At 42.8% G+C, this 18410-nt stretch overlaps 1 protein-coding gene across 1 annotated transcript in view; it reads left to right on the top strand.

Moving 5' to 3' along the window:
- Positions 1–18410, top strand: part of LOC129855645 (anoctamin-8-like) — a 60749-nt gene that overhangs the window by 20671 nt on the left and 21668 nt on the right. Inside the window, exons 2-8 of the mRNA XM_055923527.1 lie at positions 7195–7305; positions 7744–7876; positions 12150–12288; positions 12417–12513; positions 12829–12945; positions 14964–15091; positions 18192–18353. Coding sequence (XP_055779502.1) covers positions 7195–7305; positions 7744–7876; positions 12150–12288; positions 12417–12513; positions 12829–12945; positions 14964–15091; positions 18192–18353 — 887 coding nt within the window. The remainder of the gene's footprint in view (positions 1–7194; positions 7306–7743; positions 7877–12149; positions 12289–12416; positions 12514–12828; positions 12946–14963; positions 15092–18191; positions 18354–18410) is intronic.

The following is an 18410-nucleotide window of genomic DNA, read 5'->3' as shown; positions in this document are numbered from 1 at the left end:
GCGTTGCACAGCGCATCACGCTCTGGATATAGACACCATGAAATCACCCCTAAATCTTGTTCACATGTACTGGCCCACCCCCTGAGTCGACCCCCAGGATTCAATATGATGCTCTCAACCACTTAATATACTCTGAAGTGTCTGTGAATACAGCTAAACCACAGAAACCTGAGCTGTAGTGCTCAGAGAGTGATAGTATTTAAAGTCTCAGTGAAAAGTGAATTACTTTGGCTGATGTCACTGCAAGATGCTTAGCTAACATGTAAACGATCCTACTTGTTTACCTAGGCCTCAACATTTGCCTTTTTAAACTACTGTAGTCTATGTAACCATTGTTTGAAGTGAATTTACTGTAGCAGTGGGAGGTGGGGGGAGGTTGAGGTTAGTGAATTTACATGTTTGTTTGCATTTCCTTCAGCATTACCCCCCCCCCCCCCCCCCCAAAAAAAAATTCTACATCAAGCTCTTTCCTCGTGAGGACTTACAATAATACATTATATTCCATTTAGTCCTATGCCTTGCTTTTCTATTATTATATTGTTTATATCTATATATTACTATATATAAACACAGCACCAGTCAAAAGTTTGTACACCCCTACTCATTCCAAGGTTTTTCATTATTGTTACTATTTTCTACATTGTAGAATAATAGTGAAGACATCAAAACTAAGAAATAACATATACATGGAATCATATAGAAAACAAAAATGTTTTAAACAAATCAAGATGTATTTTATTTGTGTGATTATTCAAAGTAGCCACCCTTTGCCTTGATGGCAGCTTTGCACACTCTTGGCATTCTCTCAACAAGCTTCATGAGGTAGTCACCTGGAATGCATTTCAATTAACAGGTGTGCCTTGTTAATTTGTTGAATTTCTTTCCTTAATGCTTTTGAGCCAAACAGTTGTGTTGTGACAAGGTAGGGGTGGTATACAAAAGATAGCCCTATTTGGTAAAAGACCAAGTCCATGTTATGGCAAGAACAGCTCGGATAAGCAAAGAGAAACGACAGTCCATCATTACTTTAAGACATGAAGGTCAGTCAATCCAGAAAATGTCAAGAACTTTTAAAGTTTCTTCAAGTGCAGTTGCAAAAACCATCAATCGCTATGATGAAACTGGCTCTCATGCGGACCGCCACAGGAAAGAAAGACCCAGAGTTACCTCTGCTGTTAAGTTCATTAGAATTAACTGCACCTCAGATTGCAGCCCAAATAAATGCTTAAAGTAACAGACACAATTCAACATCAACTGTTCAGAGGAGACTGCGTGAATCAGGCATTCATGGTCGATTTGCTGCAAAGAAACCACTAGTAAAGGACACCAATAAGAAGAAGAGACTTGCTTGGGCCAAGAAACACGAGCAATGGACATTAGACCGGCGGAAATCTGTCCTTTGGTCTGATTGAGTCCAAATTTTAGATTTGGGTTCCAACCGCCGTGTCTTTGTGAGATGCAGAGTAGGTGAACGGATGGTCTCCGCCTGTGTGGTTTGCACCGCGAAGGATGGAGGAGGAATTGTGATGGTGTGGGTGTGCTTTTCTGGTGACACTGTCAGTGATTTATTTAGAATTCAAGGCACACTTAACCAGCATGGCTACCACAGCATTCTGCAGTGATACGCCATCCCATCTGGTTTGCGCTTAGTGGGACTATCATTTGTTTTTCAACAGGACAATGACTCAAAACACACCTCCAGGCTGTGATGGAGTGTTGCATCATATGACCTGGCCTCCACAATCCCTCAACCCAATTGAGATAGTTTGGGATGAGTTGGACTGCAGAGTGAAGGAAAAACAATATGCTCAGTATATGTGGGAACTCCTTCAAGACGTTTGGAAAAACATTCCAGGTGAAGCTGGTTGAGAGAATGCCAAGAGTGTGCAAAGCTGTCAAGGCAAAGGGTGGCTAATTTGAAGAATCTAAAATGTGTATATATATATATATATTTTGATTTAGCACTTTTTTGGTTACTACATGATTCCATATGTGTTATTTAATAGTTTTGATGTCTTCACTATTATTCTACAATGTAGAAAATAGTAAAACTAAAGAAAACACCCTTGCATGATTAGGTGTGTCCAAACTTTTGACTGGTACCGTATGTAATATTATTCAACAATACCGGAATGGTGATAGATCAGTGGAGCCCATACTTGAGTACACATAACAGAGCAGGTGCCTTGGCCTAGCTGTCGCTAGATAAGCCCTGTTCCTAGAACAGTGATTTCCCAGTAAAATGCTTGAGTTTGTCTGTGACTGCTGACCCTGGGTCTGTTGATAGGGACTGTATTTTCCTCTGTCTCTTCAGCAGCATGGTGTCAGGTGCGCTTGTCTCTCCATGGTATTTTGGTGGAAATTACGACCTCCTCTTGCAGGGGAGCCACGTGAGCAGAGCACACACACACACACACATTTGTTTTACTATCCTTGTTGGGAACAAACAATTGATTCCAATTCAAAATCCTATTTTCCCTAAAGCTAACCTTAACCCTTATTCCTAACCCTAAATCTAACCCTAACCCTACTTGTAACCCTAAACCTAACCCCTAAGCCTAACCTTTTTACTTGTGGGGACCGGCAAAATGTCCCCACTTAAGCCCTGATGGGCAATGTCTGGGCAAATGGGGGCTCCTGAGTGGCGTAGCGGTCTAAGGCACTGCATCTCAGTGCTAGAGGTGTCACTACAGACCCTGGTTTGATTCTAGGCTGTATCACAACCGACTGTGATTGGGCGTCCCATAGGGCGGCGCACAATTGGCCCAGCGTCGCCCGGGTTTGGCCGGCGTAGGCCGTCATTGTAAATAAGAATTTGTTCTCAACTGATTTGTCTAGTTAAATAAAAATGGAGACGCCACCAGTGTGAAATGGGTTTTCCTATGAGCATTACCCAAACACAGAGACGAACACACACACTAAAACCCACACACACGTAAGATGCACAGCAGTGTGCCTGTCAGTGAGGTTCATAAATCGAGGTATTGTGGAGGTGTTGGCTTTCAGAAGGTGTGTGTGTGTGTGTGTGTGTGTGTGTGTGTGTGTGTGTGTGTGTGTGTGTGTGTGTGTGTGTGTGTGTGTGTGTCTAGAGCAGTGAATACAGGCCTCGTTAGAATGCTTGTCAGGCTGTTCTTTTTCTGCCAAACTGCAACTGCATGGGGAACAGGATGGATTTAGAGACTGTGAATAATAACTCTTAAGATGAAACTGAAACATAAATGTTTTTTACGTTTTGTTTCTATTGTTTTCATTTGTTAAATCACTATTTGGAATAGAATAACATCCTGAAACAAAATCCCACTGGGCACAGATGTCAATTCAACGTCTATTCCACGTTGAAACGATGTGGAAACAATGTTGATTCAACCAGTGTGCCCAGTTGGATGAAATTCCTTAACTATCTCTGTACGAACTCCAAATTCAACTCTGCGTGTTCAGGCTGCCTAGGTATCAAAGTGATGCATGCATGAAGGTTATCTAGTGTTACAGATGAACAATCTGAACCTTATTTTACCTTTGCTATGTACACCTTGACAGTATGGGGCTATTTTTATTTCTCTGGAACACCCCCTGGGCATTCTTTCCAGGAAGTAGTCCTACTCTGCCCCTCTTTCATCCTCAGTCTGTTCCAGGAAGCAGAACCACACAGTGTATTTCTCAAACCAGTTCCATGGGGACACCTAGCTATTCAACATATTTTGTAGATCTTCCAAATATACACTCTAGACCACCTAATTCAACTGGTCAAGGGCTTGGTGATTAGCTTAGTTGACTGTTTGACTAGTGCTGGTATAAATCAGATATGTGGCTAGAGGTCACGGTGGACTGGTCAGAGAAGAAGTGTTTTAATGTGGCAGGTGATTAGAGGGCTGTGGTATCTAGTTCAACTCATGATATATGATTTATAGAAGATACAGTATATATACAAAAGTATGTGGACACCCCTTCAAATGAGTGGATTCGTCTATTTCAGCCACACCCGTTGCTAGTTTGTCTAGTTTGAGAAACAGAAACGTTTTGAGAATGACACAAATATTAATTTCCACAACGTTTGCTGCTTTAGTGTCTTTAGATATTTTGTCAGATGTTACTATGGAATACTGAAGTATAATTACAAGCGTTTCAAAAGTGTCAAAGGCTTTTATTGGCAATTACATGAAGTTGATGCAAAGAGTCAATATTTGCAGTGTTGACCCTTCTTTTTCAAGACCTCTGCAAACTGCCCTGGCATGCTGTCAATTACCTTCTGGGCCACATCCTGACTGATGTTAGCCCATTCTTGCATAATCAATGCTTAGAGTTTGTCAGAATTTGTTAGTTTTTGTTTGTCCACCCGCCTCTTGAGGATTGACCATAAGTTCTCAATGGGATTCCGGTCTGGGGAGTTTCCTGGCCATGGACCCAAAATATCGATGTTTTGTTCCTCGAGCCACTTAGTTATCACTTTTGCCTTGTGGCAAGGTGCTCCATCATGCTGGAAAAGGCATTGTTCGTCACCAAACTGTTCCTGGATGGTTGGGAGAAGTTGCTCTCGGAGGATGTGTTGGTACCATTCTTTATTCATGGCTGAGTTCTTAGGAGTGAGTGAGCCCACTCCCTTGGCTGAGGAGCAACCCCACACATGAATGGTCTCAGGATGCTTTACTGTTGGCATGACACAGAACTGATGGTAGCGCTCACCTTGTCTTCTCCGGACAAGCTTATTTCCGGATGCCCCAAACAATCGGAAAGGGGATTTATCAGAGAAAATGACTTTACCCCAGTCCTCAGCAGTCCAATCCCTGTACCTTTTGCAGAATATCAGTCTGTCCCTGATGTTTTTCCTGGAGAGAAGTGGCTTCTTTGCTGCCCTTCTTGACACCAGGCCATCCTCCAAAAGTCTTCGCCTCACTGTGTGTGCAGATACACTCACACCTGCCTGCTGCCATTCCTGAGCAAGCTCTGCACTGGTGGTGCCCCGATCCCGCAGCTGAATCAACTTTAGGAGATGGTCATGGCGCTTGCTGGACTTTCTTGGGCTCCCTGAAGCCTTCTTCACAACAATTGAACCGCTCTCCTTGAAGTTCTTGATGATCCGATAAAGGGTTGATTTAGGTGCAATCTTACTGGCAGCAATATCCTTGCCTGTGAAGCCCTTTTGTGCAAAGCAATGATGACGGTACGTGTTTCCTTGCAGGAAACCATGATTGACAGAGGAAGAACAATGATTCCAAGCACCACCCTCCTTTTGAAGCTTCCAGTCTGTTATTCGAACTCAATCAGCATGACAGAGTGATCTCCAGCCTTGTCCTCGTCAACACTCACACCCGTGTTAACAAGAGAATCACTGACATGTCAGGTGGTCCTTTTGTGGCAGGGCTGAAATGCAGTGGAAATGTTGTTTTGGGATTCAGTTAATTTGCATGGCAAAGAGGGACTTTGCAATTCATCTGATCACTCTTCATAACATTCTGGAGTATATGCAAATTGCCACACATTGTGTGTGTATGGTCTCACGCACACATGCAGGCACACTTATAGGAATGAATGCATGCACGCATGTATGTGCATGAACACGCACACACATACACAGTAATAGAGAGAGGGATAGTCAGTGTTGACAATGTAGAAGGAGAAAGAGAGTGTTGACAATGTCTCCCAGAAAGGTAGGGGTTAAGTTTGACTCGCTCGCTCTTATGTTGCAGAGGGAAGTAGGGTGACATTTAATTCTGGCAGATAGAGCGGGGACGGGTGTACAATGCGTTTGGAAAGTATTCAGACCCCTTGACTTTTTCCACGTTTTGTTACGTTACAGCCTTATTCTAAAATGGATTCAATTGCTTTGTCAATACCGCATAATGACAAAGCAAAAACAGTTATTTTTATTTATTTATAGCAAAAAAAAAAGGAAATAAAGTGAAAATGGGAAGGGGGTCAGTTGTACAACTGAATGCATTCAACTGAAATGTGTCTTCCGTATTTAACCCAACTCCTCTGAATCAGAGAGGTGCAGGGGGCTGCCTTAATTTTCATCCATGTCATCGGCGCCCTGGGAACAGTGGGTTAACTGCCTTGCTCAGGGGCAGAATGACAGAGTTTTACCTTGTCAGCTCGGAATATCACATTTACATAAGTATTCAGACCCTTTACTTAGTACTTTGTTGGAGCACCTTTGGAAGCGATAACAGCCTTGTGTCTTCTTTGGTATGGCGCTACAAGCTTGGCATACCTGTATTTGGGGAGTTTCTCCCCTTCTTCTCTGCAGATCCTCTCAAGCTCTGTCAGGTTGGATGGGGAACGTCACTGCACAGCTATTTTCAGGTCTCTCCAGAGATGTTAGATCGGGTTCAAGTCCAGGCTCTGGCTGGGCCACTCAAGGACATTCAGAGACCCGAAGCCACTCCTGTGTTGTCTTGGCTGTGTGCTTAGGGTTGTTGCCCTGTTGGAAAATTCCCCACAGCATCAGACCAGAGAATTTCTGAGTCCTTTAGGTGCCTTTTGGCATACTCCAAGCGGGCTGTCATGTGCCTTTTACTGAGAAGTGGCTTCCGTTTGACCACTCTACCATAAAGGCCTGATTGGTGGAGTGCTGTAGAGATGGTTGTCCTGGAAGGTTCTCCCATCTCCACAGAGAAACTATTTTGCTCTGTCAGAGTGAAGATCTGGTTCTTGGTCACTTCCCTGACCAAGGCCCTTCTCCCCCAATTGCTCAGTATGGCCGTATGGCCAGTTGTAGAAACATCTCAAGGATGATCAATGGAAACGGGATGCACCTGAGCTCAACTTCGAGTCTCATAGGAAATGGTCTGAATGCTTATGTAAATTATGTGTTTCTGAAAACATAAAACATTAAAAAAAAACTATTTGCTTTGTCAATATGGGGTATTGTGTGTAGAGTGATGAGGGGAAAAAAATATTTAATCCATTTTAGAATAAGGCTTTAATGTAACAAAAGTGGAAAAAGTCAAGGGGTCTGAATCCTTTACAAATGCACTGTGTGTTTGGCAGATAGGGTGTGTGTGGTAGAGGAAATCGATGTGTGTGTGTGGTAGAGGAAAAGGATGTGTGTGGAAAGGATGTGTGTGTGTGGGGGGGGAAGCACTGACTTACAGTTCGAAAAGAAGTGTCCTAATCTGTCTGTCTGCTTCACTATTGAAAGGTGACTGTCGTTGTGATTCTCTTTCTCTCTATGTCTCTTTTCTCTCTCCTCTCTAGATAAGTTATTTGGGAAGCGGCTGCTGCAGGCTGGGAGGTACATAATGTCTCATAAGTCCTGGATGAAGACCGTGCCCACTGAGAACTGTGACATCCTCATGACTTTCTCAGGTGTCTCTTTTGTTTTTGTTTACCTACACGTTTGCACGGCCATCAATGCACTTTGAAAAGCAGAAGTCATTTTTCATGTTGGTCTCTGTGGCCTGACTTTATGAATGGTGATAGTGTAATGGCAACATTAGCCATCCCAGTACATAGATATGCTTGTGCTACTCTTCTCAGTCATTACTGGAACATAATGCTCATTAGACAACACGCACTCATCGCTCCAGGCTAGTGTGAAAGTAATGATACTAATATGGGTTATTTACTCTTTTGAGATAATGATGCTACGTCTGAGTTTAATTAAAAACAGTGTTTCTGTGTTGGTTTATGTGGAACAATTTCACAGTAAAACTGTTAATATCTCGAAGGTTGGAATTTTCATTAAAACCGTTATTATGATGATGTAACCAAATAATTGTATATTTTTTTTATTTCCTGTGACAGACCAGACAGATGACCACACGTTGCTATGGCTACTGAACCACCTGCGTCTGGGCATTCCAGAACTAAACATCCAGATCCGACATCACAAACGCACGCGCGTCCATGCCTTCTTCGTCACGGCAACCTATGAGAAGTAAGAACCCCGGGGGGGGGGGGGGGGGTGGCATGTAATTTATTATTGTTAGCATCTAAATGGATCCTGGGATAGAGGGTGGTTACCGAGGCTTTAGTAAACCTGTTTGAATTAGTGTCTTGACTGACCATAAATAGAACATTTCCTATATCAACTGCAGAAGGTTAGTTAGTGTATTAGCAATACTAGTGTGGCCTCCCTTTGCTGTATGTGAGTGTATTACAACCACTGCTAAGAGATCTGAACCTAGATTTGGTAACTTTCCCAAAATTCCCTGGTTTTCCAGAACTCCTGGTTGGAGGATTCCCAGATTACCTCCTTAATTTCTCATTATTCCAGGAATGTTCCAACCAGGATTTCTGGGAAACCAGGGAATTTGGGGAAAGTTTACAAGAATTTCATTGTAGAATGTTGGAAGGACTTACATTCTACAATAGCTTCAACTCTTTCTAAACGCTGTACAGTACATGATACTATTATGCTGTATCTTTCCTCTCTGGGTAAATACCAGGGGATTTAGAGATGACTCTGGGTAAATACTCAACAACCAAAGTAACAGCGCAGAGGGCATTAGCCACACTACCCCACAATGCTGTTCACTCTGTGTTAGATGATGTCTGCTGTGCTGACTGATCTGTTTTCAAGGGCTCTTGACTATCCTATCCCGAGTGATTTACGGGTGGCTTTCACCTCTTAACAAGTGAACGGAGTAGAGAGAAAGAGAGAGAGCGCTTTCTGTAAGTGTGTCAGTGTGTGTTACTGAAAAAATGCTCAAGGCAGATGGCTGTACCAGCATGTGTGTGCACACAATCTCACATACACACAGTCACACATACTTGCACGCTCAATCTCAGGTGTATTGGATCCCCCAAATGAATGCGATAGAAAAGCTAATGTATGTAATCTCATTTACTGCTGCTGAAACGATTCAAACGTGTGTTGAACCATGAAAGTGATATGGAAATGCTAATAGTCGCGAGATTGAAGGTTAAAAGAAAATGATATGCGTTCACTTATTTTTTTTTTAAATTATTTTTATTTCACCTTTATTTAACCAGGGAGGCCAGTTGAGAACAAGTTCTCATTTACAACTGCGACCTGGCCAAGATAAAGCAAAGCAGTGCGACACAAACAACACCACAGAGTTACACATGGGATAAACAAACGTACAGTCAAAAACACAATAGAAAAATCTATGTACAATGTGTGCAAATGTAGTAAGGTTAGGGAAGTAAGGCAATAAATAGGCCATAGTGGTGAAATAATAACAATTTAGCATTAACACTGGGGTGATGGATGTGCAGATGATGATGTGCAAGTAGAGATACTGGGGTGCAAAGGAGCAAATAAATAACAATATGGGGATGAGGTAGTTGGGTGTGCTATTTACAGATGGGCTGTGTACTGGTGCATTGATCAGTACGCTGCTCTGACAGCTGGCTTAAAGTTAGTGAGGGAGATCTAAGACTCTAGCTTCAGTGATTTTTGAAATTTGTTACAGTCATAGGCAGCAGAGAACTGGAAGGAAAGGTGGCCAAAGGAGGTGTTGGTTTTGGGGATGACCAGTGAAATATACCTGCTGGAGCACGTGCTACGGGTGGGTGTTGCTACGGAGACCAGTGAGCTGAGATAAGGCGGGGCTTTACCTAGCAAAGACTTATAGATGACCTGGGGCCAGTGAGTTTGGCGACGAATATGTAGCGAGGGCCAGCCAACGAGAGCATACATGTCGCAGTGGTGGGTAGTATATGGGGCTTTGGTGACAAAACGGATGGCACTGTGATAGACTACATCCAATTTGCAGAGTAGAGTGTTGGAGGCTATTTTGTAAATGACATCGCCGAAGTCAAGGATCGGTAGGATAGTCAGTTTTACGAGGGTATGTTTGGCAGCATGAGTGAAGGAGGCTTTGTTTGCGAATAGGAAGCCAATTCTAGATTTAATTTTGGATTGGATATGCTTCATGTGCATCTGGAATGAGAGTTGACAGTCTAACCAGACACCTAGGTATTTGTAGTTGTCCACATATTCTAAGTCAGAACCGTCCAGAGTAGTGATGCTAGGCGGGCGGGCAGGTGTGGGCAGCAAACGGTTGAAGAGCATGCATTTAGTTTTACTAGCATTTAAGAGCAGTTGGAGGCCACGGAAGGAGTGTTGTATGTCATTGAAGCTCGTTTGGAGGTTTGTTAACACAGTGTCCAAAGAAGGGCCAGATGTATACAGAGTGGCGTCGTCTGCGTAGAGGTGGATCAGAGAATCACCAGTAGCAAGAGCGATATCATTGATATATACAGACAAAAGAGTAGGCCTGAGAACCCTGTGGCACCCCATAGAGACTGTCAGAGGTCCAGACAACAGGCCCTCCGATTTGACACACTGAACTCTATATGATAAGGAGTTGGTGAACCAGGCGAGGCAATCATTTGAGAAACCAAGGTTTTTGAGTCTGCCGATAAGAATGCGGCGATTGACAGAGTCGAAAGCCTTGGCCAGGTCGATGAAGATGGCTCCACAGTACTGTCTTTTATCGATGGTGGTTATGATATCGTTTAGGACCTTGAGCGTGGCTGAGGTGCACCCATGACCAGCTCTGAAACCAGATTGCATAATGGAGAAGGTATGGTGGGATTCAAAATGGTCGGTGATCTGTTTTATTATCTTGGCTTTCGAAGACTTTAGAAAGGCAGGGCAGGATGGATATAGATAGGTCTGTAACAGTTTGGGTCTAGAGTGTCTGACCGCGGTAGCTTTCCAATCTTTAGGGATCTCAGCCGAAACAAAAGAGAGGTTGAACAGGCTAGTAATAGGGGTTGCAACAATTGACAGATAATTTTAGAAAGAGAGGGTCCAAATTGTCTAGCCCAGCTGATTTGTAGCGGTCCAGATATTGCAGCTCTTTCAGAACATCACCTATCTGGATTTGGGTGAAGAAGAAGCAGGGAGGGGGCTTGGGCAAGTTGCTGCGAGGGGTGCAGAGCTGTTGGCCAGGGTAGGGGTAGCCAGGTGGAAAGCATGGCCAGCCATAGAAAAATGCTTATTGAAATTCTTGCTTATCGTACTTATCTTCTAGCAGATGGCAACATTCATCAATCCATTCACTAGGTCTGAGTTCGCTGTTTTTTCCCGCAAGCAGGGCTGGATTTTTCATTACTGGTGATATATTATTGTCTAAATTAGCATAGAGCAAGCTGCATAGAGTACAACTGGCTAGGCTAGCCCTCTCAGCAGTATTAGACTTGGTTATTTAACCCAGGTTAGCAGTGGCCAATGACAACGGGACACTACACGCAGGTAAAGACTTCTTGAATTGAAAGGAAAATAAGGCTATTTTAACTTTTAATCCAATAGAAGCTTGGGTGCTTGGACGTGTTCAGTCACGACCCCTCGTAAAGAGTCTTGGCAGTAGCAGGATACCTCTCTAAAACATACTGGCTTCATCTGGATAAGAAATTGTGGATTTGTGTAAATGCAGTCTGTGTTACCCTATAAATAGATATAATCCTTCTTCTTAGATCGTTGATCGGTTTCAGTCATTGTTGAGTTCAGTACTATGGACTATATTGTAAAGCTGTTTCATTCACGACCCGAGAGGGCCATAACAGTATGATAGATGTGTGCTGGTAAATGCCAGCTAATAGAAGTGTGTGTGTGTGTGTGTGTGTGTGTGTGTGTGTGTGTGTGTGTGTGTGTGTGTGTGTGTGTGTGTGTGTGTGTGTGTGTGTGTGTGTGTGTGTGTGTGTGTGTGTGTGTGTGTGTGTGTGTGTGTAGCTGTGTGAGTTGGGCTTATCATTCTGCAGAGAGAACAGAGCACAACTGCATAGTCAGCCTCTAGAGATAGGAGGAAAGGAGGAGAGGAGAGGCGAAGTAGAACCTAGAATAGATACTGTTGTCATTCTAGACTGCTGTCATTCAGAGTTTACTCAGGCTTTCCTTTGCTGCTCTGTTCAGTGTTATTTGGTCCCTTCATGTGCATCTATCATGGGATGTGTCATATGGAATTCTTATCAGATGCGTGGCATGCCAGGCCAGGTCTTATTCACATTAGACCATGTATTCCAATCTTTATGTGTATGTTCTTGTTTTTATTGTATGTGTGTGAGTGTGTGTGAGTGTCTAACACCTGTCTGTTTGCTTGTCTGTCACTCTGTGCCCCTCTGTTGGTTTGTGAGTGTGTGTTTCTCCATCCCAACTCTGCTCCAGCCTTGTGTGCCTGTGGAAGCCTGTGTGTGTTTCCCTAACTCTCTCCCTCTTACTCTCTCTCCCTGTGTCTCAGTCTGTTGCGTGGGGCAGAGGAGATGGGTCTGAGGAAATCAGTGAAGCCAGAGTTTGGGGGAGGAACACGCAGCTTCTCCTGTGAAGAAGACTACATCTATGAGAACATTGAGAGTGAACTATGCTTCTTCACATCACAGGTCAACGCACGCACGCACGCGCACGCACGCACGCACGCACACACACAGAGACTTGTGTGATAAATAACCTTGTCTGAGAACCTGAAGATTTGATTCTGTCTGACCAGTCGGTCCCTATCTCTCCTCAGGAGAGGCAAAGCATCATCAAGTACTGGCTCGACAATCTACGTGCCAAGAATGGAGAGGTGCTTCACAACATAGAGTTCCTGGAGGGACAGCCAATCAGTGAGCAGCATTTGTTGTTTGTTTTGCCTTTATTAGTCACTGTGAAGTAAATAATGTTGTGTAACTTGTTTATACCCAGCACTGTGTTAATCCCAATAACATACTTAATACTGTATACCGGTGTGTGTGTGTGTGTGTGTGTGTGTGTGTGTGTGTGTGTGTGTGTGTGTGTGTGTGTGTGTGTGTGTGTGTGTGTGTGTGTGTGTGTGTGTGTGTGTGCGCGCATGTGTGTGTGTGTGCTCCTGAATGCTTCTATGTGTACCACTTTGTACTCTGTGTGTTTGAAAATAAGAATTCATGTTCGTGTTCCACCAGTCCCAGAGCTAAGTGTGCGGGGCGTGATCCAGAAGGTGTTTCCGCTCCACGAGCAGAGGATCCTCAGTCAGCTGATGAAGTCCTGGGTGCAGGCCGTGTGTGAGAAACAGCCACTAGGTCAGTACCAGTGGAGGCTGCTGAGGGGAAGACGGCTCATAAAAAAGGCTGGAATGGAGTGAATGGAATGGCATTAAACACATGGAAACCATGCATTTGATACCATTCCACTTTTTCTTCTCCAGCCATTATCACAAGCCCGTTCTCCCCAATTAACACTCTCACACACACAGAACTGTTTGTGTTCTTTTCCTCCGTCTTGATAGACTAGTGTTTGCTGTAAGTGAATTGTGAGTGCAGTCAGGCTGTGCTGGGTGAATCTTTCATGATGTACAGTTGAACTCGTTTTTCAACCACTCCACAAATTTTTTTGTTAACAAACTATAGTTTCGGCAAGTCGGTTAGGACACGTACTTTGTGCATGACACAAGTAATTTTTCCAACAATTGTTTACAGACAGATTATTTCACTTATAATTCACTGTATCACAATTCCAGTGGGTCAGAAGTTTACATACACTAAGTTGACTGTGCCTTTAAACAGCTTGGAAAATTCCAGAAAAAGATGTCATGGCTTTAGAAGCTTCTGATAGGCTAATTGACATAATTTGAGTCAATTGGAGGTGTACCTGTGGATGTATTTCAAGGCCTACCTTCAATCTCAGTGCCTCTTTGCTTGACATCATGGGAAAATCAATAGAAATCAGCCAAGACCTCAGAAAATAAATTGTAGACCTCCACAAGTCTGGTTCATCCTTGGGAGCATTTTCCAAACGCCTGAAGGTACCACGTTCATCTGTACAAACAATAGTACGCAAGTATAAACACCATGGGACCACACAGCCGTCATACCGCTCAGGAAGGAGACTCGTTCTGGCTCCTAGAGATGAACGTACTTTGGTGCGAAAGTGTAAATCAATCCCAGAACAACAGCAAAGGACCTTGTGAAGATGCTGGAGGAAATGGGTACAAAAGTATCTATATCCACAGTAAAACGAGTCATATATCGACATAACCTGGAACAAGGAAGAAGCCCCTGCTCCAAAACCACCATAAAAAATCCAGACTATGGTTTGCAACTGCACATGTGGACAAAGATTGTACTTTTTGGAGAAACGTCCTATGGTCTGATGAAACAAAAACAGAACGATTTGGCCATGATGACCATCGTTATGTTTGGAGGAAAAAGGGGGAGCTTGCAAGCTGAAGGACACCATCCCAACCGTGAAGCACGGGGGTGGCAGCATCATGTTGTGGGATGCTTTGCTGCAGGAGGGACTGGTGCACTTCACAAAATAGACCGCGTCATGGGGAAGGGAAATTATGTGGATATATTGAAGCAGCATCTCAAGACATCAGTTAGGAAGTTAAAGCTTGGTTGCACATGGGTCTTCCAAATGGACAATGACCCCAAGCATACTTCCAAAGTTGTGGCAAAATGGCTTAAGGACAACAAAGTCAAGGTATTGGAGTGGCCATCACAAAGCCCTGACCTCTATCCTATAGAAAATGTGTGGGCAGAATTGAAAAAGCATGTGCGAGCAAGGAGGCCTACAATCCTTACTCAGTTACACCAGCTCTGTCAGGAATGGGCCAAAATTCACCCAACTTATTGTGGGAAGCTTGTGGAAGGCTACCCGAAATGTTTGACCCAAGTTAAACAATTTAAAGGCAGTGCTACCAAATACTAATTGAGTGTATGTAAACTTCTGATCCACTGGGAATGTGATGAAAGAAATAAAAGCTGATATATAAATCATTCTCTGAACTATTATTCTGACATTTCACATTCTTAAAATAAAGTGGTGATCTTAACTGACCTAAGACAGGGAATTTTTACTATGATTAAATGTCAGGAATTGTGAAAAACCGAGTTTAAATGTATTTGGCTAAGGTGTATGAACTTCAGACTTCAACTGTATATGTGGTTCATGTGACCTTAAACCTGACCTTAAAGGTCAACCGAGGCCAAAACTCACCAGAAAAGTTTCTTCACTCACATAATTGTATGTTGATTTGAATTATAAATGTTTCATTGCTAACTGTCTCTCTCCCTCGTTCCCTCTGTGGTGTAACTAGATGATATTCATGATTACTTTGGGGTGAAGATAGCCATGTACTTTGCCTGGCTGGGATTCTACACCACATCTATGCTGTATCCTGCTATCATAGGCTTTGTGCTCTGGATTCTGACGGAGTCTGATCAGGTGACTTTCACACTGGGCCTTTTCTAGCATCCTGTCCACGGCGTGTACTTGTATATCAAGCTGCCTCACTACAGAAACAGGAGATCCATTGCCTTCAGAAAGTATCCACACCCCTTGACTTTTTCCACATTTTCTTGTGTTACAGACTGATTTAAAATCGATTCACACAATACGATTTTCCAATGCCTTGCAAAGAAGGGGACTTATTAATAGATGGGTAAAAAAAAAACAGCAGACATTGAATATCCCTTTGAGCATGGTAAAGTTATTAATTACAATTAGGAAGGTGTATCAAAACAGAGTCACAACAACGATACAGGCATCCTTCCTAACTCAGTTGCCGGAGAGGAGGCCAGTGGCGTTCACCACGAGGCCAATGGTGACTTTAAAATAGTTACAGAGTTTAATGGCTGTGATAGGAGAAAACTGAGGATGAATCAACAACATGGTAGTTACTCTACAATACCAAACTAATTGACAGAAATAAAAGGAAGCCTGTACAGAATAAAAATATTCCAAAACATGCATCCTGTTTTCAACAAGGCACTAACGTAATAATGCAAAAAAATCGTAAAGCAATTACATTTTTGGCCTTAATACAAAGTGTTACGTTTGGGGCAAATCCAATACAACACATTACTGAATACCACTCTCCATATTTTCAAGCATAGTGGTGGTTGTATCATGTTATGGATATTGTTGTAATCGTTAAGGACTGGGGAGTTTTTAGGATAAAAAATAAGTGGAATAAAGCTAAGGCAAAATCCTAGAGAAAAACCTGGTTCATTCTGCTTTCCACCAGACACTGGGATATTAATTCACATTTCAGCAGGAAAATAACCTAAAAAAAAGGACAAATCGACACTGAAGTTGCTTACCAACAAAACAATAAATGTTGTGGATTGGCCAAGTTACAGTTTTGACTTAAATCTACTTGAAAATCTATGACAAAACCTGAAAATGGTGGTCTAGCAATGATCAACAAACAATTTGACAGAGCTTGAATAATTTTGAAAATAATAATTGGCAAATGTTGCACAATCCAGGTGTGGGAAAACTTTTCAAGACTCACCCAGAAAGACTCACAGCTGTAATCACTGCCAAAGGTGTTTCTACAAAGTATTGAGGTGTGAATACATACCGTATGTAAATTAGATATTGCTGTATTTATTTTTCAATAAATGTGCACACAAAAAAATCGAACGTTTTTAGCAGGGGTTGGAACAAAAATAATTTTTCAATTGTTTTGATCTGAACAGAATCACCATTTTTGGGGGGTTCGTTCCACTGTTCCGACAGGCAAAATAAAGTCCTGAACCGGTTCGACCTCAAAAAAGTACCCGTTTATACTGTTCCATTCTGTTCCTTTTTTAACCTGTGAAATCAACAGGTTTTTACATTTAGCTCATTAAATTACTTCAATCCGTGCGGATAGAGCAGGCAAGCTAGTTGTTTACATACATGATGGACAGACAAGTGTAGCCTATGCTGCAATATGCGACTTACATTTTGTGGGTGGGGAGAGAGTGAATGAGGATTGAGGAGGAGGTTTGAATCGCTGGGCATCTTGTTATGACATGCATTATATGAGTTATACCTAGAAGGAGCGGCTTCTATGGAGGAACCTTGAATGTCCTTTGAGCTAGCTAGCTTACAAGCTTGAGCGAGCTAGCTAACTAACAAGCTTGTGTGTGCAGACCAGCACAAGAATTAAAAACACGTCTTACCTTTTTTTAGTTAATAAATCCAATGTGATAAATAGACCTATTGTATCCTTAACTAGCATTGAAAAAGTGAATCCATTTTTCTCTACTTAATTACAAATATCTCTCCCTATCTTCTGAATCAAGCTTGTATAAGTATAGTAGCCTATGCTTCAGAAGGGGGAGGAGCAGGTAGCCTAAACACGCACAGGCAAAGATTTTCAGCTTGCAGGCAGATACTTATCAAGGTACAAGGCAAGACCCAGATGCAGACACAGGAGGCAGATGGTTGGAGTCTTAACATGTTTATTAATCCAAAGGAGTAGGCAAGAGAATGGTCATGGACAGGCAAAAAGGTCAAAACCAGATCAGAGTCCAGGAGGTACAGAGTGGCAGATAGGCTCGTGGTCAAGGCAGGCAGAATGGTCAGGCGGGCAGTTACACAGTCCAGAAACAGGCAAGGGTCAAAACCCTTGGACTTGAAAAAGGAGAATGGGAAAACTGCTGGTTGACTTGGAAACATACAAGACAAACTGGCACAGAGAGACAGGAAACACGGGGATAAATACACTGGGGAAAATCAGTGACACCCGGAGGGGGTGGAGACAATCACAAGGACAGGTGAAACAGATCAAGGCGTGACACACTGGTATAAGTTTCTGAGTGACAGAGGGAGGGCTTTGCATAGGTGCTTCGTTGTATTTTGTTGTGGGACTAGAAAAAATGGCTGAAACGTAAAACAATGTTGTTAACCGGTTCCCATGCTTTAAAAGTAACGGTTCTGTTCCGGGAACAGTATGGATCACTTTCGTTTCAGGTTACGTTTCTGTTACTGGAAAAATGTTGTTCTTTTACGGTTTTCTGTTCTGTTTCCTGAACCGGTTCCAACCCCTGGATTTGACTTTGTCATTATGGGGTATTGCGTGTATAATCCATTTTGAATTCAGGCTGTAACACAACAAAATATGGTAGTCTAGGGGTATGAATAATTTCTGAAGGCACTATAAGATTCTGCCCCTATGGGCAGTTCTGGCTCGGACAAACCTTACTTGTCCAAGGCTTACTTACCACTTACTTTTCAAGTGCACTGTCTGGAACACGTTTAGGACATAGACACACAGATGTTAATTGTGATACACTCATCTGCTCTCTAACAGACTTATGCCGTTCTCTAACAATGTTAGCCTTTTCAACTGAATCACAGAGTGAGATATCGAACTGTTGACACTTGAAAATGTAGAAACTGTTTCGAAGTAACCTCAGATATGATGATCCCATTTCTTCCTAAGACGTTTTTCTTTTCCTCCAGTACTCCTTTAGTTTTTACACAGGTGTTATAGAGGTTACACGTTTCCTATTTAAAGATTCACCTGTGTATTCTCTGTGTGTTCTCTCAGACAAGTCGTGATATCTGCTGTGTAGTGTTTGCTCTGTTCAACGTGGTGTGGGCCACGCTGTTCCTGGAGAGGTGGAAGAGGAGGGGGGCGGAGCTAGCCTATAAGTGGGGTACGCTGGATACCCCTAACGAGTCCCTAGAGGAACCACGGACACAGTTTATGGTGAGGAGGACATGAGAACATTTCAAATCAAATAACATTTTATTTGTCACATGCGCC

The sequence above is a fragment of the Salvelinus fontinalis genome, chromosome 5 (genome assembly GCF_029448725.1).
Source record: "Salvelinus fontinalis isolate EN_2023a chromosome 5, ASM2944872v1, whole genome shotgun sequence".
NCBI classification, from domain to species: Eukaryota; Metazoa; Chordata; class Actinopteri; order Salmoniformes; family Salmonidae; genus Salvelinus; species Salvelinus fontinalis.
Note: the sequence above shows the minus strand (reverse complement) of the source record. Positions and strands in the feature narration are given on the sequence as shown.